The 16,561-nt window shown below is 36.0% G+C and overlaps 1 protein-coding gene across 1 annotated transcript in view; it reads left to right on the top strand.

The window, feature by feature from the left end:
* Nucleotides 1–16,561, top strand: part of HDAC9 (histone deacetylase 9) — a 581,469-nt gene that overhangs the window by 493,697 nt on the left and 71,211 nt on the right. The window contains exon 22 of the mRNA XM_067746216.1: nt 8,115–8,248. Coding sequence (XP_067602317.1) covers nt 8,115–8,248 — 134 coding nt within the window. The remainder of the gene's footprint in view (nt 1–8,114; nt 8,249–16,561) is intronic.

Genomic DNA, 16,561 nt, shown 5'->3' with positions numbered 1-16,561 from the left:
AGCAGTAGTACAGTAAGTAGTAGGGATAGTATTTTGTTAATGCCTCATTCTACAAGATTTTCTCAGAAGAGCTTAAGGTGCCAACTTTCACTTTGAAAAATATTTCTTAGGGTATTCTGTCACAGTCAATGCACATGGTAGGGACAACTTCTGAGGCTGATTTTCACTGAATATGTATCATTTCCAGTCACTAACCTGATACTGCCCATCTTGCTGCCCCAGGCAACCAGGCTCCTCCCTAAGTACCCCACCCTCTAAAAAAAATTCAGAAACAAAAGGTATATGTGGACCTTAAGAACCCAGTTGCACCCCATTTCATATCTGTAATTGCTTGAGCTCAACATGCACTGTGTTATACAGACTTACTTTCTCACTTGATCGCTTCTTTCCCATCAACCCTCACACTCCAGACACTCGAACCTCCTTGAGGAAAACCTTGCTGGCGCTATGCTCTCTGCTATAATTTTTCAGCTGTACAGGTTCAGTTTGTTGTGACACGTAGGATGAACTTCTGTGCTTTTGCGAAGCTGGAAGTAAAAACCATTAAATGAAACTTGTAATTATGCCCATTAAAATTATGTTACAAAACCTCTCAAATAAACACACATACACGCACACATGCACGCACCACTGAATCTTCTTTTTCTCATGTCCAGAAAAATAATACCTTGACATTGGTAGCCACACTTAGCTTTTCTAATCCCTCTTATATACGTACAGCAGTAATGGACACAGTAGAACTCAGGTTAATAGAAGTAAAATGTTGTTCTTAAATTTCTTACTTTGATGGGAAGAAAGAGCTTAGGCCTCGTAGAAATTTTATTTCTTTACTTCACTTGAACGTTTTGTGCAAGGATAACTCAGAGTTCAGCTGCCTCAATCTGTGGCTCCAGAGATCACATGGGTAACATGTGAATGGGAAATAAACCCTGTAGGTAAAAGAAAGAGGAATTTGGATAGAGATCAAAGATTAGCTTCATTCCATTCTTTCCTTCCACTTTTTACTATCCCCTCTAAATTTGGTATTTTACGGGACTTTTTTTTTATTCCCAAAGGAAAGAGTGAACTTAAATCAGATTTGAGACTTTATCCCTCTCCCCACCTCCTTTTTTTTAATCCATGTGATTTGATTCACTCAGTAGTAACTTTAGATAATTGAATTCTCAATTGCTAGGAACCTTCAGTATGAAAGATGTGGCATACAGGCTTGATTTATTATTATCTCTTTTTAAGCTATCACTGTAGCCATGGTTTAGGTTACAGGAAAAGCTGTTCAGAATATTTAACAATATGATTAGTAGAAATATCTGTCTGTGAGTATTAGGAATATTTCTTGCTCATTTATCTTCTAGAATAGAATTACTTACTATGTGCTATTAACCCTGACTTAGGCCAAGTACGTTTCTAAGCATTAGGATCAGGACTCTGTATTACACATTTTCTGTAAGCTTACCGTTCTTTTTATAGCAGTCAGGTAAGAAGGTGGAGCTTAATGTGTTCAGCCTCATTCCTAAATGGCCTGTGGAAAAGATTCTTATTGGTATCATCATGAGGTCCATAGAAGTGAAAAACACGATAATGCTTAAAAACAGTTTTCACCTGGGCTTCCCTGGTGGCGCAGTGGTTGAGAGTCCGCCTGCCGATGCAGGGGACACGGGTTCGTGCCCCGGTCCGGGAAGACCCCACATGCCGCCGAGCGGCTGGGCCCGTGAGCCATGGCCGCTGAGCCTGCGCGTCCGGAGCCTGTGCTCCGCAACGGGAGAGGCCACAACAGTGAGAGGCCCGCGTACCGCAAACAACAAAGCAGTTTTCACTTAATTTTTAAATCTTTTTTAGAATAGTTTTTGCCAAGTATTTAGAAACATAGGGTAATTATAAAGTGAATATTTTGACTTCCATCAAAATAGTAGCTAAGTGGATAGAATCAACATTGAAGTGCTGCAAGGTAATGGGGAAATGAACTCACCTTGTTCATAGTTAACCTCAAGTGCTAGACCAGAGCTGAAATTCTGGACCGCTCTGGTTTATTGAGTGGATATCTCAATGCATTCCAAGGATTAAGATGATACTATTTCATTGTTCTAAAATGGAAGCAACTTAGTTTGGTTTTAGGGTCTCATTGCTTGACAGTTTTATAGACTTGCATTACTTCTACCAACCTTATCCTGAAAATTTACTTTCTTTTCAAACAGAAACCCACAATACCTAAGAGAAGAACAAGGTCAGGCTTGAGAGCAGCCTAGGTAGGCTTGCAGACCATGCATTTCCACATTCGTGATAATTCTTTCAAGTTTTCATGGATATAGAAGTATTGTAAATATTATAAGTATTATATAAATGAGGGAGAATGAAATAGTCTTGTACTTAGAATGGTTAATACAAGAAGCTAAAAATTTGAATTAATGTAAACACTGAAAAAATGAGTAACACTATAGAGACAAAAAAGATCATTTGTTTGCAGGGATTGGGGGGCAGAGAGGAGGGATGAATAGGTGGAGCACAGGGAATTTTAGGACCTTGAAACTAATCTGTATGATGCTATAATGGTGGATACATGACTTTATGTGTTTGGCAAAGCCCATAGAACTATACAACACAAAGAGTAAATCCTGGTCATAGACTTTTGTTAACAATAATGTATCAATACTGGTTCATCAACTGTAACAAATGTACCACACTAATGCAAGATATTATTAATAGGGGAAACCACAGCAAGGGGGTTGGGTAGTATATTGGAACTCTCCGTGCTTTCTGCTTAAATTTTCGATAACCCCAAAACTGCTCTTAAACAGTCTATTAATTTTGTTAATGTTTTGGTTTTTTCCCTTCCAGTTTTTTTGAGATATAATTGATATACAAGCATTGTATAAGTTTAAGTGTATAGCATAATAAATTGACTTATATAAATCATGAAATGATAATCACAGTAAGTTTAGTGAACATGTATCATCCCATATATGTAGATATAAAATTAAAGAGATAGAAAAAAATATTTTCCTTGCAATGAGAACTTTTAGGATTTACTCTCTTAGCAATTTTCATATATGACACACAGCAATGTTAATTAGATTTATCATGCTGTACATTACATCCGTAGTACTTATTTATCTTATAACTGGAAGTGTGTACCTTTTGACTGCCTTCATGCAATTCCCCCTCCCCCTAAACCCCACCTCTGATAACCACAAGCCTGATATCTTTTTCTCTATATGTCTGTTGAGTGCATTGGGTCTCATGTGTCTCTTAAAGCCAAAAGACTATCTTTAGAATTATGTTTGAATTCCTTTTTCTTTTTTGTGTGCGTATCTATTGTAGATTTTTGGTTTGTGGTTACCATGAGGTTTATATATAGCAATCTAAATATAAATATGATTATTTTAAGTTGCTGATCTCTTAAGTTCAAACACATTTTAACAACCCTGAATTTTAACTCCCCTTCCCATGTTTACTGTTTTTGACATAATATTTTACATCTTTTTGTTTTGTGCATCCCTTAAGTACTTATTGTGGATATAGATGATTTTACTTCTTTGGTCTTTAAACTTTCCTACTAGCTTTATACGTGGCTAATTTACTACCTTTTCTATATATTTGCCTTTACCAATAAAACTTTTCATAATTTTCATATTTCTAGTTATGGCCCTTTCTTTTTCACATAGAGAAGTCCTTTTAACATTTCTTGTAAAGCTAGTTTGGTGGTGCTGAACTCTTTTAGCTTCTCCTTGTCTGTAAAACTTTTGATCTCTGCATCAAATCTGAATGAAAGCCTTGCTGGGTAAAGTATTCTTGTTTGTAGGTTTCTCCCTTTTATTACTCCAGGATCAGCAGGTGTGTCTGACTCAGGCTCCTTTCAAATTACTGTTTCTGCCCTGGGTCCTGGAGAGTGTAAGATTTTGTGTGTGCCTTTAAGAGTGGAGTCTAGGGACTTCCCTGGTGGTGCAGTGGATAAGAATCTGCCTGCCAATGCAGGGGACATGGGTTCGAGCCCTGGTCTGGGAAGATCCCACATGCCGAGGAACAACTAAGCCCGTGAGCCACAACTACTGAGCACGCGAGCCACAACTACTGAAGCCTGTGTGCCTAGAGCCCGTGCTCCACAACAAGAGAAGCCACCACAATGAGAAGCCCATGCACCGCAACAAAGAGTGGCCCCCACTCGCCACAACTAGAGAAAGCCCACGCGCAGCAACGAAGACCCAATGCAGCCTAAAATAAATAAATAAATACATTAATTAATAAAAAAGAGTGGAGGCTATTTCCCACAGCCCTCTGACTCTCCCCAAAGTAATCCCCACTGCCCTTCAGAGCCAAACTTTCTGGGATCTTGGCTTCCCAGTGCAGGACCCCCAGGCTGGAGAGCTCGATGTGGGGCTTGGACCCCTTGCTCCTTGGGGAGAACCTCTGTAATTGTAAGTAGCCTCCTGTCTGTGGGTGCCCACCTAGGAATATGGGTCTTGACTATACTACATCTTTGCCCTTCCTACCCATCTCATTGTGGTTCCTTCTTTATATCTTTAGTTGTACATCTTTTCTGATATCCTTTTAGTCTTTCTCAATAGGTGCTCTGTAAATAGTTGTAATTTCTGTGTGCCCATGGGAGAAGGTGAGCTCAGGGTCTTCCTACTCCACAATCTTGGCCACTTGTTTTCAACAAGTCGATTCAGGAACTTGTGGGCCGCTGAGCATGTGAGGATCTGGGAGCCCAGTCCAGATGTGTTATGCTGTAGCAACACATCTGTTAACTGCTTTAAAAATATAATTGTTTTAAAAATTAAATGTTTATGTCCTGCATGTTCTTAAAGCCTATTTAAAAAATGAAATGCCATATTGAACACATGGTTGTTTTTTAAAAAATTATTTATTTATTTATTTATTTATTTTTGTCTGTGTTGGGTCTTCGTTTCTGTGCGAGGGCTTTCTCTAGCTGCGGCGAGCGGGGGCCACTCTTCATCGCGGTGCGTGGGCCTCTCACTGTCGCAGCCTCTCTTGTTGCGGAGGACAAGCTCCAGACGTGCAGGCTCAGTAGTTGTGGCTCACAGGCCTAGTTGCTCCACGGCATGTGGGATCTTCCCAGACCAGGGCTCGAACCCGTGTCCCCTGCATTGGCAGGCAGATTCTCAACCACTGCACCACCAGAGAAGCCCAAACACATGGTTTTATATATTTTCATTTATCCTTTTTTTTTTTCAGTAGTGCCTGAAATTGAGCAGGTTGATGAAATGTTAAAATTTTTTAAATATTAACTGAGAGACATTTACATTTGGCAATATGAGTGACTGCATATACTGAAATACTCCTACATGAAAATATCAAGACTACTCTTTTAAGTTTATGGATGACTTCCAAAAAGATGAAGAAAAGTGAGCAAATACTATAGCTGGTGGCCACCCTGGGCTATCCCAAAGTGTTCAGTTGGCGAAAGCTTGAACATTAATAGACTACTGCATACTAGAAAGGGGAGTCGAAGCTTTGGGTCTATGAAGGGAAGGGTTTTGATTGGAGACCAGAATAAAAAAGGGAATGTCAAAGGGCCAACTCTAAAGAAAAGGATAAATAGGAGAAAAGGAAATACTGCTGAATAAAACAACAAATTGATCTTAGCTATGGCTATCAGTAGAAGGAATTTCAAAGGGAATGGAAAGGGAAAAAAAAAAACTATATTTTTTTCTATGTCAATTTGTAATCGTTTGGGGGTCCATATTTACATTATCTGTGCATTAAAAAAAAAAACAGCCCTTGAGTCTAAAAATTTTAAATTGATCTTGGTTGGTAATGTTTCAGCCATCCAGCAGAAGCAAACAAAATCACACTCAACTCAGGTTTCAAAGATAAATATATCACATTCAACTCAGGCTTCCAAGCTTTCTCACATATAAAGTTCTGATTAATATGAGTGCAAAAAAATTCAAAAAACAAAGGAGAATTAAGACATCATGAGGCTGAATCATCAGAAACAAAAAATAGTAAAACTAAGCCATAAAGACTTCAAATAGCAGATACAGAAAATAAAATAATTATGCCTAAAGAAATAAAAGAAAGAAATAAAAACATGAACCAAAAGTAAGAAAATATAAAAATGACTAGGAAGTTATGAAATATAACCAAATAGAACATCTAGAATTGAACAATGTAATCACTGAAATGAAAATATCTGTAGAAGTATAAATAGCAGATAAGATACATCTGGAGAGAGAAAGTCTGGAAGATAGATCTGAAATAAAAGTACACATAATGCAGGACAGAAAGAAAATATGAAAGAAAACTTCAGAGATGTTGAGGATACAGTAACAATGACTACATCTAATTGGAGTGCCAACATATGATAATAAAGGTAATAAATAACTTTACTGAATAAATTTGAACACAAAAGATAGAAATTTCTAGAAAAATATAACTTACGAAGATATTGAAAACACAAATAGTCCTCTAATCCCTAAAGAAATTCTCAATAGATAAAAATCTTCCTCAAAGAAAACACAAGAGTCAAATGGTCTTACAGAAGATTTCTACCCAACATTCTAGGGTCAAATAATAGAAAAAGAGGGTCTGACCATAATAAAATTCAACATGGTCAATAAAAGAATGGAAATTTATAGATTAACCCCTTTCATAAACATAGGTGAAAAAAAATTCTAAACAAAGCATTAGTCAAATCCAGCTTTGTATAAAAAAGATAATATATCACAACCAAACTTATTTTATTTCATAAATTCAATGATGGCTAAATATTTGAAATATTAATGTAACTCACAACACTATGAAATTATAGGAGAAAAACCATCTTATTTGGTATAGTAAAATAATTAAATTCAACATCTGTTTATAATAAAAACTCTAATTTGGAGTAGAAATAGAAAGGTTCCTCCTTATACTGAAGGAAACCACGGTAAGATGCTATTATCATTCATCCACCCAGTTGGCAAATCATACCAAATGGTGGCAAGGATGCGACTAAACTGGGATTCTAATATATACTGCTTCTCAGAGTGGGGATTGATAATAGTCCTTTGGAAATGATCTGGTATTATTTAGCAGGTTTTAAGTCATGACAATTTCACTCTGCTCTTGCACATGTACACCAGAAGACTGGTATAAGAATGTTCATGGGGCATTTTTTTTTGGCCGCAATACATGGCTTGTGGGATCTTAGTTCCCCTGACCAGGTATGGAACCCCGGGCCCACGGCAGTGAAAGCGCAGAGTCCTATCCACTGGACCTCGAGGGAAGTCCCATAGGGGCATTTTTTTGTAATAACACAAAACCTAAATATTTGTCAGCAGGAGAATGGGTAAATAAATTCTTCTATACTTGTTAAATGGCCTACTAGACAGCATAGGACTGTAGCTACATGTATCAACAGAGATGAGCTAACAAAATGTGTGAAAAGAGCAAGGTGCAAAAGTATAAAACCATTTTTATAAAGTTCCAAAATAAGCAAATTAACAATGGAAAGCAAAGGAGTTATAAACATAAACTCAGGATCCTGATTTCCCATAGTGAGGAGGAATTACGTTGTTAGAGAGAAGCATACAGGGGGCTTCAAAAGTATTTTCCTTAAATTGGAAGGTGAGTGACCAGGTGTTTTTCATATTACACTTTATAACATAAATAGATATTATTTTTTGCATTTATCAACTATTTCATAGTAAAAGAATGTCTGTAAAATCTAATGTGATAGTTAAGTACTTTGAGGTGATATATAGAAAACTTCCTTTTATAATGAAGGCAGATGATGGAAACAGGAAAGAAATATTAAGGAAACGGAATTCTTTACCTTATTAACAGCGAAACACTATTCAAGTTTTTCATCCAGGTACACATAGAATGCGTTGTGAAAGGCAGTAATGTGCACTGGTGAAGAACCAAAACGACTGTTGTAAATCTTAGTTGTGATACTTCTTAGCTGTGGGATCTTGGGTTTTGGTGCCCTCATTTGTTAAATAGAGATACTAATAGGACCTAATTTATCAAGTTATTGTGAGTATTAAACAAGTTAGCACATGGGAAGTGCTGAGAAAGGACATATGCAGAATAAATGCTCAATCAATATTAGATTCTAGTGGTCAGTTAACTTTTAATTTATACTTTGAAATGTTCTGTTTGCATTATGTTAGGCTTTGGTCATTTGACGAAGCAGTTGATGACACTGGCTGATGGACATGTGGTGTTGGCTCTAGAAGGAGGACATGATCTCACAGCCATCTGCGATGCATCAGAAGCCTGTGTAAATGCCCTTCTAGGAAATGAGGTAAAAAACTAAAAGTACAAAAGAGTAGGTGTAAAGGACCAGGAATGTATGCATGCATATTTTTTGTCTTTTTTAAAATCACGTGAACTCAGAAAACACAATGGAGCTCTTACAATTTTGAGGAAGAAGGAAAGCCTTGGATAAGAAAAGTTTACATGTTCTCATGGTATATGCTATAACTTTTGCCCAGTTATGGAACCATATAGTACTCCCCTTGATCAGGTTATTGGCAGACGTCAATAAATAAGTAAAGATAACCCTTGGGAGGAAATGGTTTGTATATTGATCCGGCTAATGAGCAGTGAAACATTGAAAAAGAAATAACTCAAAGAAAAGTTCTCTTAATATTTTCTGTAGGATTATGTCAGTTCAGGGGGGAAAAAAGCTTTTGAAAAATATTTTTTCAGCTTTATTAAGGTATAATTGGCAAATAAAGTTATAGTACATATATCTAACATATACAGTTATGATTTGATGTGCGTATACATTGTAAAATGATTCCCTCCATTGAGTTCATTTAACACATTCATCACCTCACAGTTACTTTTTTTTTGATGAAAATACTTAAGTTCTACTCTCTTAGAAAATATAATTATACAAGACAGTATTATCAGTTATATTCACCATGTTATACATTACATCCTCAAGCCTTATTCATCTTATAAGTGAAAGTTTAAAAACATTTACCAACCTCTCCTTATTCCCCCCACCACCCAGCTCCTGGCAACCACCATTCTACCCTCTGTTTCTATGAATTCAACTATTTTGTTTGTTTGTTTTTGGTTCTACATAAGTGATACCATGTAGTTTTTCATTTTCTCTATCTGGCTTATTTCACTTGGCATAATACCGTCCATGTTCATCCATGTTGTCACAAAAGACAGAATTTCATTCTTTTTTTTAAGATTGTGAAATATTCCATTGTATCTGTGTATGTGTATGTGTGTGTATTACATTTTCTTTATCCATTCATCTGTGGATGGACACCTACATTGTTTCCAAACCTTGACTATTGTGAATAGTGCTGCAATAAATCTGGCAGTTCAGATATCTCTTTGAGATAATGAAATAGTGATTTCATTTCCTTCGGATATTTGCCCAGAAGTGAGATTCCTGGGTCATATGGTAGTTCTATTTTTAATTTCTTGAGGGACCTCCTGCTGTTTTCCATAGTGACTATACTACCAAGAATGCACAAGGGTTCCCTTTTCCCAACATCCTTACCAGCATTTATCTCTTCCCTTTTTGGTAATACACGTCCTAACAATATGTGAGGAAGTATCTCATTATGGTTTGATTTGCATTTTCCTGATCATTAATGATGTTGAATACCTTTTCGTGTACATGTTGCCATTTGTATGTCTTCTTTGGAAAAACACATATTCAGATCCTTTGCCCATTTTGAATTGTGGTATTTGGTTTAGTTTGTTTGTTTGTTTGTTTTGCTATTGAGTTGTATGAATTCCTTGTATATTTTGGATACTAACTGCTTATTGGATATGTGGTAAATACTTTTTCCCATTCCATGGGTTGCCTTTTCATTTTATTGATGATTACCATTGCTGTGACAGGAGTGGGTATCCTTATCTTGTTTCTAATCTTAGAGGAAAAGTTTTCAGCTTTTCAATATTGAGTATCATGTTAGCTGTGAGTTTCTCATATACGGGACTTATTATGTTGAGGTACCTTCCTTCTATACCAAATTTATTGAGAGTTTTTTTCATGAAAGGATGTTGAATTTTGTCAAATGCTTTGTCTGCATCTATTAAGATTATTATATAGTCTTTATCCTTCATTTTGTTGATGTAGCTTATTGCATTTATTTATTTACAGATGATGAACTACGCTTGCATCCCAGGAATAAACCCCACTTAATCATGGCATATGATCCTTTTAATGTACTGTTGAATTCACTTTGCTAGTATTTTGTTGAGGATAGTTGATCTCTGTTCATCAGGGATATTGGCCTGTAATTTCTCTCCTTGTAGTGTTCTTTACTGGCTTTGGTATCAAGGAAATGCTGACCTCCAAAAATGAGTTTGGACATCTTACCTCCTCTTCAATTTTTTGGATGAGTTTGAGAAAGATTGGTATTACTTCTTCTTTAATATTTGATGGAATTCACCAGTGAAGCCATCTGATTCTGGACTTTTCTTGGTTGGGAGGTTTTTGATTACTAATTCAATCTCCTTACTAGTAATTTGTTTGTTCAGATTTTCTGTTTCTTCGTTATTCAATCTTGATGCGTTTTTTGTTTCTAGAAGTTTATCCATTTCTTCTAAGTTATTTAATTTGTTGGCATATAATTTTTCATAGTAGTTTCTTATGTTCCCTTGTATTTCTGTTATGAATTGTAATGTCTCCTCATGCATTATTAATTGAGGCCTTTCTCATTTTTTCTTAGTCTAGGTAAAAGTTTATCAATTTTATCTTTTCATAAAACAAGCTTAGTTTTATTGATTTTTTTCTATTGTCTTTTTAATCTCTATTTTATTTATTTCCACTCCGATCTTTGTTGTTTCCTTCTTTCTACTAATTTGGCCTTAGTTTATTCTTCACTTTTTAGTTTCTTGAGGTGTAAAGTTAGGTTGTTTAGTTGAGATCTTTCTTTTTTCTTAATGTAAGCATTTATCACTATAAACTTCTCTCTTAGAATGGCTTTTGCTGCATGCCATACGTTTTGGTAATTTGTGCTTCCATTCTCATTTGTCTCAAGATTTATTTTATTTCTTTTGATTTCTTCTTTGACATATTGATCGTTCAGTAGCATGTTGTTAAATTACTATCTATTTGTGAATTTTCCAGTGTTTTCTTGTCATTGATTTCTAGTTTCATGCTATTGTGGTCAGAAAAAATAATTGGGATGATTTCAGTCTTTTAAAATTTGCTAAGACTGGTTTTGTGGCCTACTGTATTATCTCTCCAGGAGAATGTTCCATGTGTGCTTAAGAAGAATGTATATTCTGCCGCTGTTGGATGGAATGATCTGTATATGTCTGTTAGGTCTATGCCATCTAATGTAGTTTAAGTCCAGTGTTTCGTTACTGATTTTCTATCTAAGCTATCCATTGTGTTATATCCTCTTGGTGAATTGACCCCTTTTTCATTTTATAATGATCTTCTTTGTCTTATATTACAGTTTGGGGGTTAAAGTTTATTTTTTCTGATATAAGTATACCTGCCCTGCTTTTTGTTTCCATTGGCATGGCATGTATTTTCCATCCCTTCACTTTCAGCCTGTGTGTCCTTAAACCTGAAGTGATTCTCTTGTAGACAGCATGTAGTTCAGCCTTGTTTTTTTAATCATTCAGCAACTATATATCTTGACTGGAGAATTTAGTCCATTAAATTTAAAGAAGTTATTGATATATATGGGCTTACTGTTGCCATCTTGTTGTTTCCTGGCTGTTTCGTACTTCTGTTTTTCCTCTCTTGCTGTCTTCCGTTTGCATTTGTGAATTGATGATTTTGTGTAGTGGTATGTTTTGATTCCCTTCTCTTTATCTTTTGCATATCTACTATAGGTTTTTGCTTTGTGGTTACCGTTAGGCTTACATAAAACTTCTTATAGTTTTAATAGTGTATAATATTTTAAGCCAATAACATTTTAATTTTTAATGCTTAGAAAAGCTCTACATTTTTATACTTTCCTCCCACAATTTATGTTTTTGATGTCAAAATATACATTTTTTATACTGTGTAATCATTAAAAATTATTGTAGTTATGGATTATTTTTAATACTTCAGTCTTTTAACCTTTACACTAGAGTTATAAGTGATTTACCCACCACCATTACAATATAAGAGTATTCTGAATTTAAGTATAAAAATATATATATGTATGTATATATATACATGTATGTATATACATGTATGTGTGTGTGTATATGTATATTTATAATATATACATACTTTACCACTGAGTTTTATATACTTTTATGTTTTCATGTTACTAGTTAGCATCCTTTAGTTCAGCTTGAAGAACTCTCTGTAACATATCTTGTAAGGCAAATCTACTGGTGATGAACCCTTTAGCTTTTGTTTGTCTTCAAAACTTTCTCCTTGAATTCTTAAGGACAGCTTTGCTGGGTGAAGTATTCTTGGTTGGCAGTTTTTTCTTACTACACTTTGAATATATTATCCCATTCGCTTATGGTCTGCAAGTTTTTTGTTGAAAAATCCACTCATAATCTTAATGAGATTCCCTTATATGTAACAAGTTGCTTTTCTCTTGCTGCTTTTGAGATTCTCTCTTTGTCTTTAAGTTTGACAATTTAATTATAATATACCTTGATGTGTGTCTCTTTAGATCCATCTTATTTGGTATTCTCTGGGATTCCTGGATCTGGATGTCTGTTTCTTTCCCCAGGTTAGGATAGTTTTTAGCCACTATTTCTTCAAATACACTTTCTGGCCCTTTCTCTCTCTTCTCCTTCTGGGAAACCTAAAATGTATATGGTGGTCTGCTTAATGGTGTTCATTAAGTCCTTTAAGCTATCGTCATTGTTTTTCATTCTTTTTTCTTTTGCTGCTTTGATTTGATGAGTTTCACTGCCTTGTCTGAGTTCCCTGATCTTTTCTTTTACTTGATCTAGTCTGCTGTTAAACTCCTTTATTGAATTTTTCAGTTCACTTATTGTATTCTTCAGTTCTGTGATTTCTGCTTGGTATTTTTTAATATTTTCTTTCTCTTTGTTGAAATTCTCACTTTGTTCATGCATTGCTCCCTGACCTTGGTGACCATATTTAGGACTGTTATTTTGAATACTCTGTGGGGTAAATCACTTATCTCCATTTCACTAAGATTAGTTTCTGGAGATTTATCTTCTTTTGTTTGGAATATATTCCCCTGTTTCTTCACTTTCCTTGACTTTCTTTGTTGGTTTCTGCACATTATAAAAACACCCACCTCTCCCAGTCTTGATAGACTGGTCTCATTAGGAGAAGAACTTTGTCTATCAGCCCAGCCCAAGCTCCTGGTTACCTCTCAAACTTTTGTGATTGTCCAAGCCACAGTCTTCATTGTTAGTGGCTCCCAGTAGTTGAGGGTGTGCCCAGACCTATAAGTGTCCATAAGGCAAGAATCACAGTCAGCACCTAGAAGTAGGCTGATTAGAAGCTGACTGGAAAGTATGCAGTCAAACCCCTTCCAAAGAGAAACTGTGAGATGGAAATTTTTGCCTTTCCTTCTACACTGAACTCAGGTGTGTTGACATGAGGGGTACTCCTGTGCCCATTTAAAACTTACTTCTTTGTTTGCTACAGTCCTATGGGACTAATAAACACATACTCTATTAGCTGTCAGAGCTAGGTGATTTGGGGTCCCATCCTTCAGGTCGCAACCATAAAACTTGTGGTGCTAGATATGTGAACAAGCTCCTTCCATGGAGACACTTGGTGACTTGGTTTTATTGTTGGAGGGAACCAGAAGAAGAAGGCAGGAGAAGTGCCCACCAGCTATTGAACGCTCTGGGGAGAATCACAGTCAGCATCTTGATGTGAACTAATTAGAAGCCAGACCCCTCAGGCAGCAGCTTGTAAAGTATGTAGTCAAATCCCTTGCAGAGAAAGACTGGGAGATGAGCATTTTTGCCTGCTCCCTCTGCACTGATCCTTGGGAGGATAGCTATAGTATTGATGGTAAGTGCTCACATACTTAAGAACTGCTTTTTTGTTCGCTATGGTCCTATGGGACTCAAGAAACCAAGCCCTGTTGGCTTTCAGAGCTAAGTATTTTGGGAGCCCCTTCTTCTGGTGGGAGCCTTAAAAGTTGGGGTGCTAGATGTATAGTCCAAACCCTTCACTCCTCAGGGAGAAGCTGGGAAATGAGTGTTCATGGCAAAAGTGTATCTAAGAATTTCCCACCCATTTTGATATGGGTATTTTCTCATTTGCTCAGTGTGTAGTCGTCACTCAGCTAGTTTCTTTCAAGGGAATTGCTCTGTTTGTAGCTATACATTCAGTGCACCCATGGGAGGAAGAAAATTCAAGAGCCTCCTGTGTCACCATCTTGGTCTGGAGTCTTAAAAATATTTATAAACTCTTTTTTTCGGTCACCATTTGTAAATTCTTTCAGCTGAGAGATACATACTATTTCCATCTTACAGATGGTGATATCGAGTCTCAAAGAGGTTTGAGAAATCCATTCAAAGTCATGCAGCCAGAATGCAATAGATCCAAGACCTGAACTTGAATTTACATTGCCAAAGGTCATTCTTTTTTCTTTCACATCACATAACTAAATTGCAACATATTTTTCTGACTACTCTGGAGAAGACTTCAGATCAAATTACCATTAGATTCACTTCCAGACCATGGAAAGCTTTTGGACAAATTAATTGCAATTTAACAAATATTTCAAAGTTCATATGCATTCATTAATATCATCATATCAATTCATTTATTTTTCTAGTGAATGTACAGAATGTTACAGCTACTTTATATATTTTGCCTTTTTTTCACAAACTCAAAATATTACTTTGCTTATAAAATAAACATATACAAAATCATTTTAAAAATCTGTAATTCATACTGTTCTTTAAAAGTAACTCATGATGGGCTTCCCTGGTGGCGCAGTGGTTGAGAGTCCGCCTGCCGATGCAGGGGACACGGGTTCGTGCCCCGGTCTGGGAGGATCCCACGTGCCGTGGAACGGCTGGGCCCATGAGCCATGGCCGCTGAGCCTGTGCGTCCGGAGCCTGTGCTCCGCAACGGGAGAGGCCACAACAGTGAGAGGCCCGTGTATCTCAAAAAAGTAACTCATGTTTTCACCTGCAGTATTTATGAAGGGGAAAAAGTATATTTTCTTCTGCACACTGAACACATAAGTTTTATTGTCATTATCTTACAAACCTATGATGTTTCAATATGATTATTGTGCTATATTTATTTAAGTAAATATGTACATTTTTAATTTGAAGGAAAATATGAGACAGAACACTTGAGCACTGCTCAAGTCTTTACTCTGTTGTGTAATATTAGCACAGTAACTCAAAGGATGTAACTATCTGGTGATTAATGTTGTTATTAGTGGACTGCTAATTCATATCACACACAGGTCATGGTGTCTAAGATTTTCTAAATATTAGAATATTTCTGAGATTCCTATGAACAAATAACATCAAACAGAATGTTGAGGTTTTATTTTTTGGTTTTTTTGTTTTTCATTGAAATAAGGGAGTGCAAAAAATGAATACTACTTCTACCTTATCAGTTAATGTTGGGCTGTTCTCTCTGCCTACCAGATAACGTATTTTGCATATTCACCTATATTCTCAAATTACTTATTTCATTTTAAATATAGAAACATTTTAAGGAAGTAGATGGTTTTAATATTTGCATGCAAAGGCTTACACCAGATGTGCAGAAAATCACAGTATGGTGTGGATTGTGGCTCCATGGATGATTGACCTGCCCAGAAAGAAATGTTACCCAGTTGCAAAAGCCAACTACTTTTCCAACTATGTGAAAAGAAATTATGGATTTCACTGGCTCTATTTGAACACATTCATTCAAATGACATTCTATCTCTGTGCTCTTGTAATCTCTGCACTTGGCCCACTCCCTTCTTCCAAGGGAGGATTTCCAGTGAAGATGGAATAATTTTTCCTGTGGTCTCTTTCTTTAAAAGATGATTGTATTTCAGAACAGATGCAAGTCAGTTGTATGGAGTTACATGTTTTTCTTAATTTATCTGAATTTACTGAAAAAGCAAAATGGATGTGTTTTGTACCTTCCTTCCCTTGTATGCTCATTTGACTAGGATGTCTTTGATCACTTTATTATATAAGCTATACCTAGAGGTCAAAGACACTGTTTTCGTAGAACAGTTACTGACATTAGAGGGATGTCACCTAATTTAAAGTTTGAGACCTATGCCTTTTCTCTATGTTTTTAGAAAGACCAGGCTTGAAATAGAGGAAGGGCTAAAAGTACCATTGGCCAATCTTAAACATGCCCACGTGTGTGTATAAATGCTAAAAATTCCAGTAAGTGATAAACTAAATGATTTTTTTGGGCTACATTGACTATTTAATCAACTTCAATTATCTGGATGTCTTATAGTAAATTTGATTTAGTTATTATAATACCCTAAATGCTACCTGTTCCTTTTCATTGGCTGTCTTCAATTACACAAGCACAATCTAAAATTTGTTCATTATGAACTAAACAAGAGAGATTTAGGTAATCTATGTCTTTCTTTTTTAATTGAGATATCTTAGGGATATAAGCAAAAATATAGATTTTTCACAAAATACTTTAAGGGTAACAGATGGATTTGGTATATTGAACTTTGAAAGGTAAATTTTGGTG

Source organism: Pseudorca crassidens, chromosome 8 (genome assembly GCF_039906515.1).
Source record: "Pseudorca crassidens isolate mPseCra1 chromosome 8, mPseCra1.hap1, whole genome shotgun sequence".
NCBI classification, from domain to species: Eukaryota; Metazoa; Chordata; class Mammalia; order Artiodactyla; family Delphinidae; genus Pseudorca; species Pseudorca crassidens.
The sequence above is the reverse complement of the archived record's forward strand: the minus strand, read 5'-3'. Positions and strand labels throughout refer to the sequence as shown.